Raw genomic sequence first — 22,068 nt, forward strand, 5'->3', positions numbered from 1 at the left:
CATCCTCTCCCCCTTGCCGCCCTCCCCCCAACAATCACGTTCGCTAGGGGTTCAGTCTTGGCAGGACCAAGGGCTTCCCCTTCCACTGGTGCTCTTACTAGGATATTCATTGCTACCTATGAGGTCAGAGTCCAGGGTCAGTCCATGTATAGTCTTTAGGTAGTGGCTTAGTCCCTGGAAGCTCTGGTTGGTTGGCATTGTTGTTCATAAGGGGTCTCGAGCCCCCAGAAGCTTGTAACTTAACAATCAGCTTTATCTCAGTAAATTTACACTCCACAAAATATCCATACAATAAACACAGAGTCAATTGATATTGATATAAACCACCTACCTAGATAAGATAAATTGACCTATAAAAATCCATCCCTTAAGAAATATTCATAACTACAGTGGCCATTTAAGGCCACACAGATCTGAGTCGTCCTTTTCTGCCTCCATCATGGTTCTTCTCCTCTCCTCTTCCCCCTCTTTCCTCCCTTCAAAACTCTGTGCCCGCCTTACTTTTCCACTGCCCAATCATAGGCCCCGCCTTAACTTGTGCCCGCCCTCACTTGCGTGGAGACAGCAATCTACAATCTTGGTCATGGCATTTTGCCACAGGAGTGAAAAAATAACTAAGATATTCTACAAGCACATTAGTGAGTTTGTTCTAAAAATCATGGAGTCTGATTTGTGTTGGCCAATTGCTCCTGAGCCTGTGCCTGCCCTGGAGTGTGGTAGATAAACCCAGTGTCATTCTGTTGGAGAAAACTGATTTCCCGTCTGCCAGGAGCTATTGGTTGTGAACACCTTCTTGGCTGGAAGTAGGATTTTGGGTTGACTTCTTCTCAGCACTGAGATTTTATTTATCATAAGCTTGTACAGGTCACAGTCCTGTATATGCTGTCACAGTCACTGTGAGTTCATAGGTGGACCTGATCCATTCTATCTTACAAACTTTCTGCTCTCTCTTCTATATAAATTCTTGAGCTTCGGGGGAAGGAGTGTAATAAAGACGTCCTTTTCATGGTTGAGCACTCCAAGGTCTCGCTCTCTGCGGGTTGTGAATCGCTGTGTTACTATCTACTGGGAGAAACAGCTTCTCTGAGGACGGTTGAGCGACACGCTGATCTGTGGGTATAGCAGCGTGCATTGCTATGTTCATTTGACACAATAAATAATGGTAAGTTTTCTCCTAGAGCCCATGGACAATCTAGTCTCAGGTGCTTGGCCTTATTAACAATATCATGTGTGAGTTCCATCTCGTGGGGGTGGGCCTTAAATTCAGTTTTAAAAAGTGGTTGGTTAAGTCCCTAACCTCTCTGTGCCTCTATTGCACTGGACTGCTTTGGTGGGCATATCTTGTAAGCAGGTCATCATTGTAGCTTATAGGATATATATATATATATATATAAGTATATATACATATGCACATACACACACATGCACATACATACATACATGTACACATATACACAAACACGTATACACATACACATACATTACTTTCTCAACTTACTACTGTGGCATGTGTTCATCGCTACTCTATTCATAAGAGTCAGAAATCGGAAACCACCAAGGTGCCCATCAACAGACAATAGACAATGAAAACGTGATACCCTCACCTAATGAGATACATTGAACTATTAAAAGAAATGAAATTCCCAGGCAAACGGATGGACCTAGAAACAATCATCCTGGGTAAGGTAACTCAGACCCAGAACGAAATGGTACGCGTTTTCTCCCTCCCCCCTTTTTGTAGATATGAGCTTTTGCCCTTTGGTCTTGTGAGCTCCATTCAGAAACTCGCAGAGGTTAAGTAGAGCACAGAGAAGGAAGGGGTCTTAAAGGAATGGAAGTAAAGGGGTAAAGAGAAATTAGAAGAGTAGAATCGAAGGGGGTGGGGGTTAGGGTCAAACTAGATTAGAGAATATGAGAGGGATACCTAACATTAAAAGCCTTTTGAAACGCTACTGATGAAGAAGTTTCTTAAAATATATACATAAGTAAAAAAATTTTTAAATGGAGTTACTATATAACATAGGAGGCAACACTATAGTGGACATCATATGCTACCAAATAAAACTCCAGCACCAGTAATAGGTTACATCCTTTTGAGACATTGACGAAAAGGGTCCCATAGACCCACCTGAACCCTATAAGCCATTGCCAGGACTTAGTTACCCCTACAACTTTCTGGTATGACCGTTTTGCTGGAGACAGCACGTGCCTATGGGATTGAATATGGGGAAACCGAGATGGAAGTCAACAGGAAGCTGCACCCCAACTGGCTAGAATCTTTGTTTGCTTGTTTGTTCTTTGTGTCTGACTGATTTTTGCATTGATCTTTAATTATATCTTTGAAAGCGGCTTTAATCTTAGCATTGCTTGTCATTTTCATCTTTGACCAGAAGAGGGCGGTATAAGTTCAGGCAATAGATTCACAGTTACCAATTAGTTCAATAGGGCACAATCATGGGCATTTGCTGAAAAAACCGTGTGCAGAAATAGATGATAAAAATTATCACAAACACGTGAACTAGTGGACTAGTGATAAGAGAAAGGTGACTTTTGACCAGCTATTTTGATACACTTATAATAAAGCTTTTTTTTTTTTTAAATCAACTTACTTGTTAAGATTCACCACACTGTTTTTTACCAAGAGCTGGCAACTCAAAATAAACACCATGGGGGTAGGAGGGAGGATACTTACTACCGTTTAATATTTAAATTAAAAAAATTAACCCTTTATCTCTTCAGAAGCTAATTTACTAAGTGTTGGATATTAAACCTCAAGGTCTAATTAAGTGTTTTAGGAGGAATGGAATACAAAACTTGTTTTCATTCTAACTTCAGGATTGGAGTCTCTGGAGCTGAGTGTTATCTTCGAAAAGCTGCTGTGTGTTGGACCCAATGCCCATGAGGTCATATGAGTTCTGCTTTCTTGAAAGGGAGTAGTAGCTTTACAGGATGGGTTTCATGAAGTATCCTGGATCCCATTCACCCTTGAGGAGCTCAACAAGAAAGCTGTGACACAGAATCTACTGGAGACTTGATCTTGTGCTTCCAGTCTTTAGAAATGAGGGCAATGTATTTCTGTTGTTTACAAATTATGCAAATGAAGTTATTTTGTTATAGTCCCAGGAATAGAGTGTAACAGAAGGATACTCATTCCAACTAAGACTCCAATACATCCAAATCTTACTCCCCAAATCTTAGAAACACACCTACATATTGAAATGTTCTTTTATTGAATCACTTTACTCAAGACATGCTCATCAGAAATGTTTTCCTTACCTGGAATTAATGGACAATTTTATTAGAGTTTTTAAAAAAGCAAGCTGGTGGTGCACAGTTTTAATCCCAGCACTTGAGAGACAGACAGGCCTCTAGAACTTCTGTTCTTAAATTATTTTATTAGTGAAACTAAAAACGTTTTCTGGCATTGTCTGGTGACTCTGAAGGGACCCCCCCCACACAAACATGAGAACTTTCACTTTTTTTTAGATTTTTTTTTTTTTAGTTACATTTCAAATGTTATCTCCTTTCCTGGTTTCCCATCCATAAACCCCATATCCCATCCCCTCCCCCCTTCTTCTACGAGGGTGTCCCAACCCCAACCACCTACCCTTTCCTGCCTCCCCACCCTGACATTTCCCTACACTGGTGGGGGGAGGGGTCCAGCTTTGGCAAGACCAAGGGCTTCTCCCCCAATAGATGCCCAACAAGGCCATCCTCTGCTACATATGCAGCTGGAGTCACAGATCTCTCCATGTGTACTCTTTGAATGGTGGTTTAGTCCCTGGGAGCTGTAGTTGGTAGGTATTGTTGTTCTTATGGGGTTACAAACCCCATCAGCTCCTTTAATCATTTCTCTAACTCCTCCGATGGGGACCCTGTTCTCAGTTCAATGGTTTGCTGCTAGCATTCGCCTCTGTATTTGTCATGCTCTGGCATAGGCTCTCAGGAGACAGCTATATCAGGCTCCTGTCAGCATGTACTTCTTGGCATCAGCAATATTGTCTGGGTTTGGTGGCTGTATATGGGCTGGATTCCCAGGTGGGGCAGCCTCTGGATGGCCATTCCTTCAGTCTCTGCTCCAAACTGTCTCCATATCCCCTCCTATGAATTCTTTTGTTCCCCCTATTAAGAAGGATTGAAGCATCCTCACTTTGATCAGCTTTTTCTTGAGCTTCATGTGATCTGTGGATTGTATCTTGGGTAATTCGAGCTTTTGGGCTAATATCCACTTATCAGTGAGTACATACCATGTAGTCTTTATTATTTTATATGTGTGTGTGTGTGATTGGGTGAACTTTCAATTCAAGCAATAAAACTTGGAATTTGAAGTGTATCACAGTGTGCCCCACAGTGTATCCTTTTGTCCACACATCTTTACTCTCAAATGTTCACTGCAATGAGTCATTGGTGTGGTTCAAGGTTTCTGCTACACTATCAATACTGGGTCCTCGCTGAATCTCCACTGGGATATCCTGTTGTTGCCCTGTGTCATGGAGATCCTGCAGCTTTGGATCTGCAGAACCAGACCATTCGTGCGCTCCAGCGAGTCATAGATGAGGTAGATGTGAGGGTGGGCCAACTCGAAGCCCTGGATTGGGCCTCGTGTCAGCTCAGTTGGGCAGCACTTCAGCTCTCCTGCGTCTGTGCCACCAGGGCCAGCTCTCCCGCTTTGCCCAGGTGAGGGGCAGGGCCTGCACTCCTGCCATCAAGACAAGCTCTCCAGCACTGTGCCAACTAAGGACAGGGCCTGAGTCTGACTGCTGAATGCTCAAACACACGACAATTTTAACACCCCTCTTCCCTTCTGTCATATATACAGCTTGCCTTTTGTCACTTAAGCTTTCTTTTGATGAATCAAAGTCCCTTTTTAAAGTGTTTTATTCATTTTATATCCCAACCACAGTTTCCCCTCCCTCCTCTCCTCCCAGTCCCCTCCCCACACTTCGTCTCTCCACTCCCTACCCACACACAACCATTCCTCCTTTCCTTTTTCTTCAGAAGAGGGCCAACCTTGGTGACACACAGCACATCAAGTTGCAAGAAGACTCGCACTTCTTCTTCTGGTAAGGCCACCCAGTGGAGGGAAAGAGTTCCAGAGGCAGGCAACAGAGTCAGAGACAGAGACAGCTCCCACCTTTAGGAGTCCCACAAGACGCATAAGCTACACAACTGTTACATGTGTGCAGAGGGCCTGGGACAGCACCATGCAGGCTGGTTCAATCTCTGTGAGCCCCTATGGATTCAGGTTAGCCGATTCTGTGGGTTTTCTTGTGTCCTTGACCCCTCTGGCTCCTACCATCCCCCGCCCCCTCCTCGGGATTCAGCAAGCTCCACCTAATGTTTGGCTGTGGGTTTCTGCATCTGTTTCTGTCAATTGCTGCCTCAAGTCTCTCTGACGAGAACTGGGCTGTATGCCCATCTATAATATAGCAGAATATCATTGACTTTTTTTTGCCATTCACATTTAGTTCTAGCATGGGTCTAGGCTATCCAGGATCTAGGCTAGGCAGTATCAGACATGGTTCTCTCTCATGGCACAGGGTCTCAGGCTGGGTCAGTCACTGGTTGGCCACTTCCACAGTTTTTGTACTGCTTTTACCCCAGCACATCCTGTAGGGAGGATAAATTGTAGATGGAAGCTTTTGTGGCTAGTTTCTTGTCCCAATCCTTCCACTGGAAGTCTTGCCTCATTACAGAAGAAGGCCACTTCAGGCTCTATGTGCCCCATTGTTAGGAGTCTTAGCTAAGGTCGTCCTCATTGATTCCTCGGAGTTTCTGTTGCACAGCTTTCTAGCTCAACCCAGCAATGCCCCTCCCATTCCAGTTGTCTTTCTCAGTCCTCTCTTCCTCCACCCTACTCAGACCTGATCCCTCCTGTTTCTATCCTCACCCCTACCCCTGTCCAGTCCCCTCTCCCCATCCACCTATGATGACTACTCTGTTTCCCCTTCTCAGTGACATTCAAGTATCCTTCCCCTTGAGCCCTCCTTAATACTTAGCTTTGGTGGGGGGGTGGTTCTGTCAATTGTAGCATGGGTAACCTTTACTTTAAGGCTAATATCCACTTGTAAGTGAGTACTCTTTCTGAGTCTGCACTACCTCACTCAGGATGATTCCCCCAAGTTCCATTGCCTGAAACATGTCCATGTTTTTAATACCTGAATAGTGTTCTGTTATATAGATGTGTAACATTTTCTTTTTCCATTCTTCAGTTGAGTGGCATCTGGGTCATTTCCAGTTTCTGGCTATTATGAATAAAGTGGCCATGGACAGAGTTGAGCAAGTGTTCTTGTTGTATGGGTGAATATCCTTTGGTTATATACCCAGGAGCAGTATATCTGGGTCTTGAGGTAAATGGAATCCCATTTTTTTCTGAGAAATCTCCACATTGACTTCCAAAGATGCTGTACAAGTTTGCAGTCCCACCAGCAACGAAGGAGAGTGTCCCTCATTCCACATTCTCACCAGCATGAGCTGTCACTTGTGTCTTTGATCTTAGCCAGCCTGACAGGGCTAAGATGGACTCTTAGAATCTTTTGATTTGCATTTCCCTGATGGCTAAGGATAATGAATATTTTAAAGGTATTTCTTAGCCATTAGAGATTTCTCTGTTGAGAATTCTCTATGTCCATATCCCATTTGTAAATTGTATGATTGGTTTGTTGATGTCTATTTTCATGAGTTCTTTACATATTTTAGATATCGGCCCTCTGTCAGATGTGGTGCAGGTGAAGATCTGTCCGCATTCTGTAGAGTGACATTTGGTCCTTTTAATGGTGTCCTTTACCTAACCAAGGCTGTCCAGTTTCATGAGGTCCCATTGATAACTACTCCTGCTAATATCTTCCCAGTTGGTGCTCCATTGAAGAAGTAGTCTCCTGTGCCAACGACTTCAAGACTGTTTCCAAACTTCTCTTTTATCATTTCAGTGTATCTGGTTTTATGTTGAGTTCTTTGATCCACTTGGACTTGTGCAGGATGCTGGTCATGGATTTATTTGCATCCTACTTTCTGGCATCCAGTTGAACCAGCATCATTTGTTGAAGATGCTAATTTCCCCCATGGCATGTTTTTGGCTTCTTTTTCAAAAATCAAGTGTCCCTAGGAGTGCGGATTTACATCTGAGTCCTTGGTTCTATTCCGTTGAGAAACATGTTTATTTTTATGCCAGTACCATGCAGTTTTTATAACTATGCTCTATAGTACAGCTTAAAGTCAGGGGTGGTGATATCTCCAGAAGTTCCTTTATTGTACAGGATTGTTTGATCTATACCAGGCTTTTGTTTTTCCATATAAAGTTGAGTATTCTTCTAAGGTCTATAAAGAAACATGCTGGAATCTGATGGGAATTGCATTTAATCTGTAGACTGCTTTTACTAACTCACAAGCACATGTTGTCTTTCAATCTTTTGATATCTTCTCCAGTTTCTTTCTTCAGAGACATGGAGTCTTGTCGTATGGGTCTTTCATTTGCTTTGTTAGAGTTACACCAAGATATTTTGTATTCTTTGTGAAGGGTGTTGTTTCCCTAATTTCTTTCTCAAGCCATATATCGTTTGTGTATAAAAGAGGGCTACTGATATTTTTGAGTTAATTTTGTATCGAGCCACTCTGATGAACATGTTTATCAGTTGTAGGAATCCCCGGTAGAATTTCTGGGCTCACTTATGTATATTATTATATCATCTGCAAATAGCTTTAGTTTGACTTCTTTCCTTCCAACTTGTAACCCCTCAATTTCCTTTAGTTTTCTTCCTGCTTTAGATAAAACCTTGAGAACTATGTGGAATGGACATGGAGGGAGTGGAAAACCTTGTCTTGTCCTTGAGTTTCTCTCCATTTAATTTCATGTTGGCTATTGGCTTGTTGTATGTCGTCTTTATGGTGTTTAGGTATGTGCCCTGTATCCCTGTCTTCTCCAAGACTTTATCATGAAAGGATGTTGAATTTTTGTCAAAAGGCCTTTTAAGCATCTAATGGGATGATCATATCTTTTCTTTCATTTTGTTTATATGATAGACTATGCTGATGGATTTCTATATGTTGAACCACACCTTCCTGTTTGTGATGAAGCCTACTTGATCATGGTGGATATTTTTTTTTATATCTTCTTGGATTTGGTTTGCAAGTATTTTATGGAGTAGTTTTGCACCAATGTTCATAAGTGAAATTGGTCTGAAATTCTTCTCCTTTTTTTGAGTCTTTGTGCCCTTTAGGTATCAGAGCAACTGTGACCTCATAGCATGAGTTTGGCAGTGTTTCTATTTGCTGGAATAGTTTGAGGAGTATTGTTATTACCTCTTCTTTGAAAGTCTGTAGGGGTTTATCTGATCTTGGTTTAACTTTGGTAACTGGTATCTATCTTTAAAATGGCCCATTTCTCTTAGATTTTCAGATTTTGTGGATTACAGGCTTTTGAAGAAAGGCCTAATGATTATTTGGATTTCCTGGGCTTTTTTTTTTTTTATTATGTCTTCTTTTTCATTTCTGATTTTGTTAATTTGGATATTCTATCTCCTCTTGTTAGTTTGGCTAAGGGTTTCTCTATCTTGTTGATTTTCTCAAAGAACAAGTTTTCGGTTTCACTGTTTCATTGATTATTGATTTCTTTGTTTCTAATTTACTGATTTTAGCTCCAAGTTTGACTATTTCCTGCTGTCTACTCCTCTTGGGTGTGTTTGCTTCTTTTTGTTCTAGAGCTTTCAGGTGTGCTGTTAAGTTACTAGTATGAGGTCTCTCCAATTTCTTTATGAAGGTTTTTAGTGCTATAAATTTTCCTCTTAGCACTGCTTTCATTGTGTCCCATAAGTTGGGGTATGCTGTGCATTCATTTTCATTGAATTCTAGAAAGTCTTTATATTCTTTCTTTATTTTCTCCTTGACCCAGTGTTTATTGAGTAGAGAGTTTTCAGTTGCCATACATTGGTAGGCTTTCCATCCTTTCTGCTGTTATTGAGCTTCAGGTTTAACCAATGGTGTTGTGATAAGATCCTGGGGGATTTGTGAGTGTATGGTCAGTTTTGTAGAAGGATCCATGAAGTGCTGAGAAGAAGGTACATTATATTGTGTTTGGATATTTGGGTGAAATCTTCTATAGATATCTGTTAGGTAGATTTGAATCATAATGTTTCTTACTTCTTTTAATGCCCTATCCATTGGTGAGAGTGGGCTGTTTGAAGTATGGGTTATGGTGTGTGATTTGAGCTTTAGTAATGTTTCTTTAAGGAATGCCGGTGCATTTGGGGCATAGACATTCAGAACTGAGATGTCATTTTGGTGGATTTTTCCTTTAATGAGTATGAAGTGTCCTTCTCTGTTTTTGATTAATTTTTGTTGAAAATTTATTTTATTGGATATTAGAATTGGCTACACCAGCTTGCTTCTTGGGTCCATTTGTTGAAAAATCCTTTTCCAGCCCTTTACTCTGAAGTAATGTCTATTTTTGTTGCTAAGGTGTGTTTTTTTATGTGCAGCAGATGATGGATCCTGTGTTTGCATTCATTGTTAGCCTGTGTCTTTTTATTAGAGAATTAGGTCCATTGATGTTGAGAAATATTAATGACCAATGATTGTTAAGTCTTGATATTTTGACGATGTAGTTGGTAGTGTGTGTGTGTGTGTGTGTGTGTGTGTGTGTGTGTGTGTGTGTGTGTGTGTGTTTGCTTATCTTTGGTCTTGCTGGTGTGGAATTATTTTCCACGTTTTCTTGGGTGTAGTTATCCTCCTTGGGTTGGAATTTTCTAATATCTTCTGTATGGGTGTATTTGTGGATAGATATTTAAATTTGGTTTCATCATGAAATATCTTATTTTCTCTATTTGTGATCTACAGTTTTGCTGGGTATAACAGTTTGGGCTGATATCTGTTGCCTTTTAGAGTCTGCAAGACATCAGTCCAGGCCCTTCTGGTTTTGTGAGATGTCTCTGTTTGAAACTTGCTTTGTGACTGATTATATGTCTCTGTTGAGAAGTCAGGTGTAATTCCAATAGTTCTGCCTTTGTTTGTTACCTGGCCCTTTTCCCTTGCTGCTTTTGAAATTCTTTGCTCTGTACATTTAATATTCTGATTGTTATGTGACTGGGAGGATTTTCTTTTCTGGTCCAATCTATTTGGTGTTCTGTAAACTTCTTATACATTTATAAGCATCTTTTTCTTTAGGTTGGTGCAATTTTCTTCTGTTTTTTTCTGGGCATTTGATCTGGGAATCTTCTTTTCCTATTCATATTATTTTCATAGCATTCAAGATTTTCTGTATGATTTGTGTTTGAAACATTTTCAGATGTAACAGTTTTTTGAGCAATGAATCTATTCGATCATATCTACAGTTCCTGAGATTCTTTCTTTATCTCTTGTATTCTGTTGGTGATGCTTACATCTGTAGGACCTGTTTACTTCCCTAGATTTTGTTTCCAGAATTCCCTCTGTCTGTGTTGTCTTTACTGCATCTATCTCACTTTTGGGGTCTTGAATAATCCTTCACCTATTTTTTTCTTGGAATTCTTTAAGGTATTTATTGATTTCCTTCATTTTTTTGTGTGTCTTTTCCTTGATTTCTTTAAGGGCCCTTTTCCCCATATCTTCTTTAAAGAACACTGTTATTGTCACAGGGTTGGTTTTAACGTTGTTTTCTTGTGCTACAATGCACTGGAATGTGCAGGTCTTGCTATAATAGAATAGCTGAGCTCTGATGGAGTCACACTCTGATGTTCTGATGTTCTTACACTGGGCGTTCAGGCATTTGGGTTTAGGATAAGTATTCTAGGTACTCATGTTTTTGGTGTGTGGGTATTTTGTTCCTTGTTTTCTGTTTTTTTTTCTTTGGTCTTCTGGACTTTGTGACCTGGATTTTTGGCAGCCTTCTTTACCTTTGATCCATTAGAGTCTCTGACAAGGCTGGAGACATGACTTCTGGCAACTTGCTTGACCTTTGGTACAGTAAGGATTCTCTGTTCTTTTGGCTGACATAATCTGTACCTGAGCAGCTGGAGTTTGCCAGAATTGGGAGCAGGGGGCTGATCATGGGGGAAGCCATCTGGTGGAACTGGGGGAGGGGTGTGATAGAGTTGGTCTTGGGAACTGAATCTAGGAAGTGGGGCAGTTTGGCTGGCAGGCAGGTCACTCACCTCTTATTGACTGATACAGCCTACACCACATCTGAACCACTGAATCAAAGTTCTCAACTCAGTCCTAGTTGGCAATCTTCTGGTATAGCACCGTCTTCATACTGCTTAATTCTTTCTCTTCCTTGCACTCAGAAGCTACTGTCCATAGTCCCCATTAATACTGTTTTGCTCTTTTGTGAGTCTTTACTATATTTGTCGATTTAAAAAAAAATAAAAGATTAGTTTATGTATAAGCGTGTTCTCTCTGCGTGTGCATCTGGGTGCCAGCAGAGGGCATCAGATCCCATTACAGATGGTTGTGAGCCACCATGTGGTTGCTGGGATTTGAACTCAGGACCTCTGGAAGAACAGTCAGTGCTCTTAACCACTGAGCCATCTCTCCAGTCCCATTTATAGTTTAAAAACAAACAATCAAACAAAAAACCCAAAAAACAAAATAAACCATGATTTGTATTAGTTGTTTGGTTGCTGTGACAAAATATCTAAGCAAAGCCAATCAAGGAAAGAAGGGTTCATTTTGGCTCACAGTTCAGGGGTATTATTCCTCATGGCAGGAAAGATGTGGCTGCAGCCACTTGAGAGGACTGGTCACACACTCTGTAGTCAGGCATCAAGAAGGATGTTAGTTCTCAGTGCCCATTCTCCTTTGTAATCAGTCCAGGAGCCCAGTCCACGGAATGATACTGCCCACAGTTAAGATGGGTCTTCCAACTTCGAAGAATTCATTCTTTATAATCCTTCACAGGTCTGTTCAGATGCAAACCTAAACCAGACATTCCCTCACAGGTACAAGAAAAGGCTGTTTTGTAGGAAGCCCTCCCAAATACATAAGATCTCTAATCCCTAGTACCACAGTATGTAATATTTGGCAGTAGAGATAATTAAGGGTGAGCGATACAGTGACTTGGGTCATAATCTGGCCTCTGTCCCTGTAAAATCGAATATGATTAGAGCAAGGGACATGTGTGCATTGGAGAGCCACCAGGTAGGAAACACCGGGAGGAGTAGTCATATGCAAATTAAGGGAGGTGTCTGAAGAGACCGACAGCCAACAACTTTGACCGTGGGTTACTGGTGTCTCAAAATGGAAGAAAAACAGTTAAAATACCCAGACTGTGGTACATTGGGGGCTCTAGGGGTTTAACTTCACCAGAAGTTCAAAAGCTCTGCTGTTTGTGACATGCGGACCCTTCCTCAGATACAGAGGGAACTAGAAACAGGGTGAGAAGCTTGGTGGGAGCTCTGCCCTCCTCTGTCTCCTTTGCTATCTTAAACTTTTGAAGTAGAGTCTTATCGATACTGATTCGCACAAGAAACATTAAAAATTTACAGGAACGGATGCAGTACTCGATAGATCGTCAGCTGCTAGCTTCATTGTCCTCCCCTAGATTACCAAAGTGGCACTTGGAAGTCACCAGCCATTGGTTGTCCTAAACCTAAAGAAGTCCCTGTGGACCTTGACCTTTCCTCTGAGTCGTCTTCTCCTGCCGTCACTCAGAACTCCAGGAGCAACAAGTCAGATGGATGATCCTGTTGGGGAGAAAACCTGAAGCCACCTAGGAACCTCATCTTTCTCATCCCCAGATCTGGAGCTGTTGATCAACCAAATCTCTGATCAAAACTATCTGATGAGGGATACTTCTGCTTCTCTCCTTCCCATGTGTAACACTGAAGCTCTTGTCAGAATCTCAAAGACGGGACAAAGGATGTTTGAATCCCTGGTCCTCCCCAGTAAGGCTACAATGAACAAAATTCTTTTCTGCTTCTCCCTGACTCTTTGTTTGGTTTCTTTAAGGAACAGTGGGCTCTATTTTGGGATCCCTTCTCCCACTGCTTCTTCTGACTAGGATTCCTTGACATAGGAATCTGATGGCAGAATGAAATAGTTCTTTTGTTGATTCTAATCTCTAGTAACCTATACTACAGTCTTATTCCTCACTAATGTACCTCAATTTCACACACACACACTCACACAAGTTACCTGTAGATGACATTTACTTTTTTTTTTCTTTCGGAGTTGGGGACTGAACCCAGGACCTTGTGTATGCTAGGCAAGCGCTCTACCACTGAGCTAAATCCCCAACCCTGACATTTACCATTCTTTTGATCATTATGTCCCTTTGGTAAATTTGCCTATCTTAGCAGCTTACTTGCTACAAACTCATTGTAAGGCCCAACATATGCAAAAGAAAGGTCATCCTTTCTTCTTGCTTAAAGGTGATTTTGCTATTTTCTGATCTCTTGAAAGATGATAGAAGTTAGTTTGTCAGCTTCTCACCAAAAGCCCCATTGGGATTTTGGCCCCAAAACTCCAGAGAAAGATCTACAGAGAAATGCTTTGTAATTAGAGGTTTATGACCAGTGGGGAGTAGCTTTGTGTTGTATGGACTACAGTTTCAAGTCTGTCCACACGATGGCACTACCATAAAGAAAATCATTTTTTCCCAGTTGGCAAGGACTCAGCATTGGTGTTTTATTAAATGCCTGTGTATTTTTGGTAGAACTGAATTTCACATGGTATGTTCAACAGTCTAATACTATAGCATCCCCAGAAAAATATGTAATAGTGTATGACACAAAATTGAAATTAAAAAAAGTCTTAATTGTTCTTTCAGTCCTTGAATTGTAAGACACACACACATACACACACAAACACACACATTAGAGCAAAACTCTCTCTGGGAAAGTAAGGTGGTCTTCTTCAACCAGGAGGCCTATCCAACGGTTTCGTCCAGGCTGGGGAACAAAGGTCATAGCCAAGTTTATGAATAAAGCAGGGGAGTTGTGTAATTCTGCTTCTCCACTTCCAGCCCCGCCTCCCTATTATTCAAACCTGGGATAATCTTGGGTTAAAGTCTCCTATCCTTTGTGAACAACATGCCCGGGCTTGCAGTGAGCTAAAGCACTAAGACAGAGAGTATCTTGCCTTGTCCACTCTGCAATGTTAAGGAAGCGTGCTTGGATAGTTTTTGGAGTACCTGAGGTGAATGTCGTTTTAACTGTTAAGACTAGATTTACCTATGTTTGATAGTGGTCTGGAGGAAACCCCATTTACCCTTACTTGGAAGTCTATGTGTCATTCTTTCCCAGTTGGCAAGGACTCAGCCTTGGTATTTTATTAAAGGCCTGTGTATTTTTGGAAGACAGGAAGCCTGTGCAAAGTAACTGCTTACAAACTGTCAACTGAGACAACAGGTGGGCATGTAGTTGGCTTAACAAAACCTCATGGCTCTAGGAAAAATGTATTGATAATAGCTATTTAAATTGTCTAGGACCAAGTTTCTTAACCTGTAAGATGGGAAAGTTGTAGACTAGACTATGTCACTTCAAAATATGCCCGCGGGAAACTAGAATAGGTCACCCTCAATATATTGCTGAGTCAGGATGTTTGAAGTGAATTCAAAGGTGGGTAAACACGGAAGACCTGAAAATGGCGCACTGCTCTTTTGTAAGGAAAAAAAAAATCACATTTATTAAAAGAAGTCTCGAGTCCTGAGAAAGTCCCCCGAACTAGACAAAAACAATGATTCTAAGTAACAATCTTCTCGGTGAAAAACAGTAACAAAGGTCTAGGTTATTTACTCCCTGGTTATTTTCTTCCTTTCCTGTCTTTCCCCACACTCGTGTTTTGCCTCCGATGGCATTCAAAGCTCAATTCCAAGCCACGTCGGAGGGGACTCGTTTCGCTGTGAAGGAATAAGCTTATGTTTCTGCACTTACTCTGCCCTGTTTGAGGAACCACAGCGATAATTTAGAAGGGTAGAAGGAAAATATTTTTCCCTCCTCTAATATGGCCGTATTTCTGATTCGGGATTGTATTAAGATGATAGAGACATTTCGAAATAGCTACCAGAGTTTAATTCCCCAGTGAACAGTACTCCAGAAGCGCTGGCACCACTGCCGTTGGAAGAAAGAAGAAGGATAAGTCTCTGAGTTATTAGAAATGAACAGTAAAATCGAGCTTGTTGACAGCCACACTTTAGCTCAGCTGCCTTCATTTTCTGCTTTACCCCACAGTGGGACCTTGGATTGACTCTGTACCAGGGCGGTGACATCGCTTAGTGACATGAGATCCACGCAATCTGAATCACCTAGTTGGAACAAGAAGTCATAGATGACTTCAACTGTAAAATCATAATTAGCAACAGAACACTTTTAGCGTTACTGTTGAAGCTCAAGTTGCTGCTAACGAACCTCGGCCCACTCAGACCGTTAATCGTTTTTCTGAAAAATTCCACAGGATGGCGATCTTGCTTAGACTTGTTGCGTACCAAACCTTCGCCGGGCGTCAAGTCCTCGCTCCTCTCCAAGGTTAAGAGCCTGGCCTCTGACAGGGGTCACTTATCAGGCGAAAGGAAGAGGCTGCAGGGAGCTCAGATACTTCCCACGCCACAGCAGGTCACCCGGATCTACGACCAGGATTGCACCTCGTTCCTCAGCTGCTCTGAGTCTGCCTGGTGCCGGGTTCCGCGGGGCCAGCCACTGAGCCTCCCCGTCCACGGGGTCCTAGACTGGAGTCTAGGTGGAGGTGGCCGAGGTCCCCAAGCGCTTCGTGTCTCCCTGTGCAGCCACGAGTGGCTCGCTGGATGACACCCGTGTCGGGTTGCACGGCTGTCAGGAGGGCAGTGCCAACCTTGCCTCTCGCCTGGCTGCTACCCCGCATCCCCACCGGGCCAGAACCGAGACAGGGCGTTCGCCCTTGAGTTTCTGTTTTCTACGTCCAAAGTAAGGGCACTCGACGAAACGCGGGAGCTTTGCGTACCGCCGCCTCCAGGCCAGGCCAAAGCCCGCGATAGCCACGCAGCTACCCGGCATCTATCCACAGTGCGCACTCCAGGGCGGGTGGGTGGAGCCCTCTTCGTGACGTCACGAGGCCCCGCCCCACCCAGCAGGCGCGTATTTAAAGCTTCGCTGCTGGCTCTCGCTCGCAGAAGAGGAGCCGGACGTCGGACTAGAGAGTAGGGAGAGCGATTGGGGCTCGAGGGACAGGGCTAGACCGGACGCGTGTCCGCGCCTCGGAGGTGGCAGTAGGTAGTGTCGGGTAGCGAGGCAACGATGGAGCTCCTGCGGACTATCACCTACCAGCCGGCCGCCGGCACCAAGATGTGCGAGCAGGCGCTGGGCAAAGCTTGCGGCGGGGACTCAAAGAAGAAGCGACCGCAGCAGCCTTCTGAAGACGGGCAGTCCCAAGCCCAGGTGACCCCGGCGGCCCCACACCACCATCATCACCATTCTCACTCCGGACCCGAGATCTCGCGGATTATAGTCGACCCCACGACGGGGAAGCGCTACTGCCGGGGCAAAGTGCTGGGCAAGGTGAGGAGCCGCGGGCGCCAGGCTGCGGGGCGGGAGGGCGGGCTGCCCGGGCAAGCTGAGCGAGCCGGGACTCAGCGCCCGCTTTTCTCGCTCCTTCAGCTGTCTAGTTCCCTGAGCGACATAGGTCCCACTCCTGCCCTCCTGGGCTTCTGAGCGCTGGGGATCCGGTGTGCATCCTCAGTCTGTTTTCCTCCCAGTCTACGAAGGAGGACTCAGGACGTTCTACCTTGACCCGGGCTCTCACTACCTGATCCCGGGGGAGCTAGCCTGTCAAATTTCTTCAGAGGGCATTTTTCCACCCTTTCTCCCTTCCATTCCCTTCTCCTTAGAGTTCGTTGTAAAGGGGAAACGAGAAAACTGGACTGGTTTCCAGGAATGCCTTTCCCTTCCTGAAAAACCATTTTACAAAGCAGATTGTTTCGCTCTGCCCACCCTCTCTGTTCCTCAATTTTTTGCTCCCGCCCCCCATTTTTTTTCTTGATAATCACTTATTTTAAACGTTGGTCCTTCGGGTTTTTTTTTTTCTTTTTTCTTTTTTTTTTTCTTTTTTCTTTTTGTCATGCTCAATTCCATCTCGCCTTTGTTTCCTCCCAGGGTGGATTTGCAAAGTGTTACGAAATGACAGATCTGACAAACAACAAAGTCTACGCTGCAAAAATTATCCCTCACAGCAGAGTAGCTAAACCTCATCAAAGGGAAAAGGTGCGTATGACTGTTGAGTAAAGTATTTTCTTTGTGTGCAGGGATGGCCCTACCCTGTTAGAAAAATGTCTTCTGAATGTGTAAGCACTGTCTCTCCAGACAAGACGAGAGGCTAATAAGCCTTATCTTGCTTTTTTTTTCCTTAGATCGACAAAGAAATTGAGCTTCACAGAATCCTGCACCATAAGCATGTAGTGCAGTTTTACCACTACTTTGAAGACAAAGAAAACATTTACATCCTCTTGGAGTACTGCAGTAGAAGGGTGAGTGTTAACTCCTGGGTCAGTGCGCTTGCTAACAGAAAGCCCGGGTGGTATTTGCATTACATTCTATCTGCGGTTTTAGCCGTGACAGTTAATTATTCTCCCACAATATGAGCCTGCATCACTAGTCCAGCAAAGGGAAGCTTGATCTACGTAACTTCATTTGACAAATTCTCCCTTACCCTTCCCCCTTTCTCTTCCTAGTCCATGGCTCATATCTTGAAAGCAAGAAAGGTGTTGACAGAGCCAGAAGTCCGATACTACCTCAGGCAGATTGTGTCGGGACTCAAGTATCTTCACGAACAAGAAATCTTGCATAGGGATCTCAAGCTAGGTAAGCCTTTTGCTGCAGCAGCTGGGGGAGGGGCTAGAGACTGGTAGGGCTTTCCAGTCTCTGGGCTTTTTAGTGTTGCAAACTGGGATCTGGGTGCCTTCGGTGGACAGTGTGGATGATGCAGGCCTCCAAGGGAGTTCACACTTGGTTTTGTTTACCTTCTAGGGAACTTTTTTATTAATGAGGCCATGGAGCTGAAGGTTGGAGACTTCGGCTTGGCTGCCAGACTGGAACCTTTGGAACACAGAAGGAGGTGAGAGTCATGTCCTGCCTGGGTTTTGTGGAGACCAAATACACCCCTATTATTAGTTCACAGAAAGTAAGTTCACACCACAGTCTGCACACCACAGCAGTGTTATTGAAAAGGAGCCAATGTCCACTCTGTGTTAGGTAACTTACACCTCTGAATTGATTATTAAGGCAATCAATAAAATAAATGCTTAAGTTTGTCTGATACACACACACACACACTATCTGGTCTCATTTGGTTAAAAACACTCTGTCATATGGGCTGAGAAAATTGTACACAGAACCAAAAGAAGCTTGGGGTCAAATAAAAGCACTAAAAAAAAATAGTTAAGTAGAAATTGAGCAAAGAATTTCAAGTTTCATTTCCCACTGAGTCATCCCCGGTGGAACAAGTTTAATTAAAGTCATAGTTCCTAACGAGATTGTGCTATATTCTGTCTTCTCAGAACAATATGTGGAACCCCAAATTATCTCTCCCCTGAAGTCCTCAACAAACAAGGACATGGCTGTGAATCAGACATCTGGGCCTTAGGCTGTGTAATGTAAGTAAATGCACCAGAATGCCTAAAAGAAAATAGCAAATCTGACTCAGTGGTGATTGCTCAAAGAGTTCCTTCTTGACCATTTCTGAAGACATGTTTCTGTGTATCCAGGTATACAATGCTGCTAGGAAGACCTCCATTCGAAACAACAAATCTGAAAGAAACGTACAGGTGCATAAGAGAAGCAAGATATACAATGCCGTCTTCATTACTGGCCCCCGCCAAGCACTTGATAGCCAGCATGCTGTCCAAAAACCCAGAGGACCGCCCCAGTTTGGATGACATCATTCGGCATGACTTCTTTCTGCAGGTCAGCACACTCTTTGGCCTTTCTTTAAAATTGCGTGCCATTGCCCTGGTTGCTGGAGAGGTTTCTGACTGTCTCTTCTGGTTCCACAGGGCTTCACTCCAGACAGACTCTCTTCTAGCTGTTGCCACACAGTTCCAGACTTCCACTTGTCAAGCCCAGCTAAGAATTTCTTTAAGAAAGCTGCTGCCGCTCTTTTTGGTGGCAAAAAGGACAAAGCAAGATATAATGACACACACAGTAAGTTTCCAGACCCCCTCCTCCTTTTCCATACCCTAGATCACCCTTAAGTCTGATGTGACTGAGTAGAGACTTTACCTTTAGGGTAATTTCTCCATCATATTTGTGTACTGCTGACCTCCGAGACACTAATAGCCAAGTAACTATACAACAGAATTAATTGATAGCTTTCGTTTATGTAAACACTGACGTGTGCTGCCTGCATAGGTGCAGCTGAGGCCACTGGTGACATAGCCCTAACTCTGTTCCACCCTTGTTGAGATAAATTAACATGCCCGATTCTTTCCCTTGACTTACAGATAAAGTGTCTAAGGAAGATGAAGACATCTACAAGCTTCGGCATGATTTGAAGAAAACATCGATAACCCAGCAACCCAGCAAACACAGAACAGATGAGGTATGTTGGGGAGGCTCAGAATGAAACGGTCATTTCCAGTCTTGGACAGCCAGCATTTTGGTGTTTATTAGGGCTGAGGCAATGCTTCTAAGTCAGGATACCGCAGCTGACTTCTCTGGCTTATATCCATTGCTCTTTGATAAGCTTTCCCAGTAATTATTATAATTTTAGGTGAACCTGAAATTTCAAATATAGATAGACCTAGCCCCTTGACTCACTGTATGGCTCTTCTCTTCCCTTCAAGGAGCTCCAGCCTCCTCCAACTACCTTTGCCAAATCTGGGACATCCGCAGTGGAAAACAAACAGCAGATTGGAGATGCAATCCGGATGATAGTTAGAGGGACGCTGGGCAGCTGCAGCAGCAGCAGTGAATGTAAGTGCTCAGAACCATACTTTAAATAAACCATAAACTAGGGCTGAGTAACCCGAGTCAATTCCGTAATCTAATTTAACATAGAAATAAAATTATAGAATTAGAGGAAAGACATTGAGTAACCATGATTTCTATTTCTCTGCCATTCAAATTAGTGGAGGGAAACAGCATTTCCTGATCCTGGGGTATAATGTTATAAACAATGTTGTCATTTCCGTTTCTGTGACTTTGTAGGCCTTGAGGATAGCACCATGGGAAGTGTTGCAGACACAGTGGCAAGAGTCCTTCGAGGGTGTCTAGAAAACATGCCTGAAGCTGACTGTATTCCCAAAGAGCAGTTGAGCACGTCCTTTCAGTGGGTCACCAAATGGGTCGACTACTCCAACAAATACGGCTTTGGATACCAGCTCTCAGACCACACTGTTGGAGTCCTTTTCAACAACGGCGCTCACATGAGCCTCCTTCCAGACAAAAAGTAAGTGTGTCCGATTAGCCCAGCCTACCAGTTCTCTGCTGTTGTGCGAAGGAAATCTGGAAACAGTGATGAATTGCTTCTAATCTTTCTTTTCTCTCCCTCCCGATTTCTAGGACAGTTCACTATTATGCGGAACTTGGCCAATGCTCTGTTTTCCCAGCAACAGATGCCCCCGAACAATTTATTAGTCAAGTGACGGTGCTGAAATACTTTTCCCACTACATGGAGGAGAACCTCATGGATGTAAGTACCATGACTCAGTAGAGAGGTGGGAAGCAGTCTAGAACTAGTAGCATCTGCATCCCTTCGGAGTTGATTTTATTTAGATTCTCATGCCTTACCTTAGATTGCAGTGCAGAGTCAGAAACTCTTTGAGGCAAGGTCAGGAATCTTGAGGCTTGAGGCCGTTCTGAGGCTTAAGTTTGAGGCATTAACCCTCTCCTGACTTCTTCCAGGGTGGCGATCTCCCTAGTGTTACTGACATTCGAAGACCTCGGCTCTACCTCCTTCAGTGGTTAAAGTCTGATAAAGCCTTAATGATGCTCTTCAATGACGGCACATTTCAGGTAACCAAGCCTTCTGTGGACCTACATGTCTAGGTCCCGAAATCTTTTTCTACCTAGCCACTTTACTTTCTTGGCAGAACCTTTATTACTTCTTATTTAGCAAGCTCTAATGTCTATGTCTATGTTTTTAAAGGTGAATTTCTACCACGATCATACAAAGATAATTATCTGTAACCAAAATGAAGAATACCTTCTCACATACATCAACGAAGACAGGATATCTACAACTTTCAGACTGACGACCCTGTTGATGTCTGGCTGTTCGCTAGAATTGAAACATCGAATGGAATACGCCCTGAACATGCTCTTGCAGAGATGTAACTGAAAAACCTCTTTTAGAGCGGACCTCGTGGGGGCTCTTTTCCACTGTGAGATCAACAGGGAAGCCAGTGGAGGGATAACGGAGCATGCTAGAGAAATCGGACAGGTGCTGGTACGAATACGAGTCGTCTGTGGCCTGCTGGACTGCTGGAACCAGACCAGCCTAAGGTGGACAGTTGACTTTGGGCAATCTTAAGTGTGGAGCCAAGTACAGTTTTCCTTGAGATACCTGTCTTTACAAAGTTTATCGGACAATTTTGCAGACAGACGCATTGACTCTGAAGTTCTCTCTGTGGAGAGTGTTTTCAGTTGGAAGACTTGGAACTGTGAATAAACTTCCTGAAGGGGAGGGAGAAGGGAGGAAGCTCCCTCGCTGTTGAAAGGCTACAATCAGAGCAGCTTTTGTTTGGCTGCTTAACTGTGAACTATGGCCATACATATTTTTTTTTTTTGGTTATTTTTGAATACACTTGTGGCTGGAAAAGTGCATTCCTTGTTAATAAACTTTTTATTTATTACAGCCCCAAGAGCAGTATTTATTATCAAGATGTCTTTTTTTTTATGTTGACCATTTTGAACTCTTGGCAATAAAGAGTATGAAATAGAAACAGTGGTCTCCTGTCCTTACTCCTGCATAGCACCGCACCATCGAAGCTTGGCACGTCAGCATGATATCGAACACATGAACTAGAAACTTTACTTTTCCTAGTGACACTTCTAGGAAATCGGTCTTGAATGCCATAGTTATAATTATGGACCTTTCGAGTGGCTCTAACTTGAGAAGAGTATAAAACTGTGTCACTTTTTACAACCCCTCCACCTAAATAATTGCACCCTTGCTGAATTCCAAACCACTTTG

General features: G+C 43.2%; 1 protein-coding gene across 1 annotated transcript; it reads left to right on the top strand.

Annotated features, from left to right (window-relative positions):
- Positions 1-16,050: 16,050 nt before the first annotated feature.
- Positions 16,051-21,817, top strand: Plk2 (polo-like kinase 2). The gene is made up of 14 exons (NM_031821.2): positions 16,051-16,439; positions 17,034-17,141; positions 17,288-17,404; positions 17,609-17,738; positions 17,904-17,991; positions 18,434-18,529; positions 18,641-18,839; positions 18,929-19,076; positions 19,376-19,473; positions 19,718-19,847; positions 20,082-20,322; positions 20,436-20,565; positions 20,778-20,888; positions 21,022-21,817. The coding sequence occupies exons 1-14, from the start codon at positions 16,179-16,181 to the stop codon at positions 21,211-21,213; spliced, it is 2,049 nt and encodes a 682-aa protein (NP_114009.1). The 5' UTR covers positions 16,051-16,178; the 3' UTR covers positions 21,214-21,817.
- Positions 21,818-22,068: the final 251 nt, after the last annotated feature.

The sequence above is a fragment of the Rattus norvegicus genome, chromosome 2, assembly GCF_021556685.1.
Source record: "Rattus norvegicus strain SHRSP/BbbUtx chromosome 2, alternate assembly SHRSP_T2T, whole genome shotgun sequence".
Taxonomy (NCBI): Eukaryota; Metazoa; Chordata; class Mammalia; order Rodentia; family Muridae; genus Rattus; species Rattus norvegicus.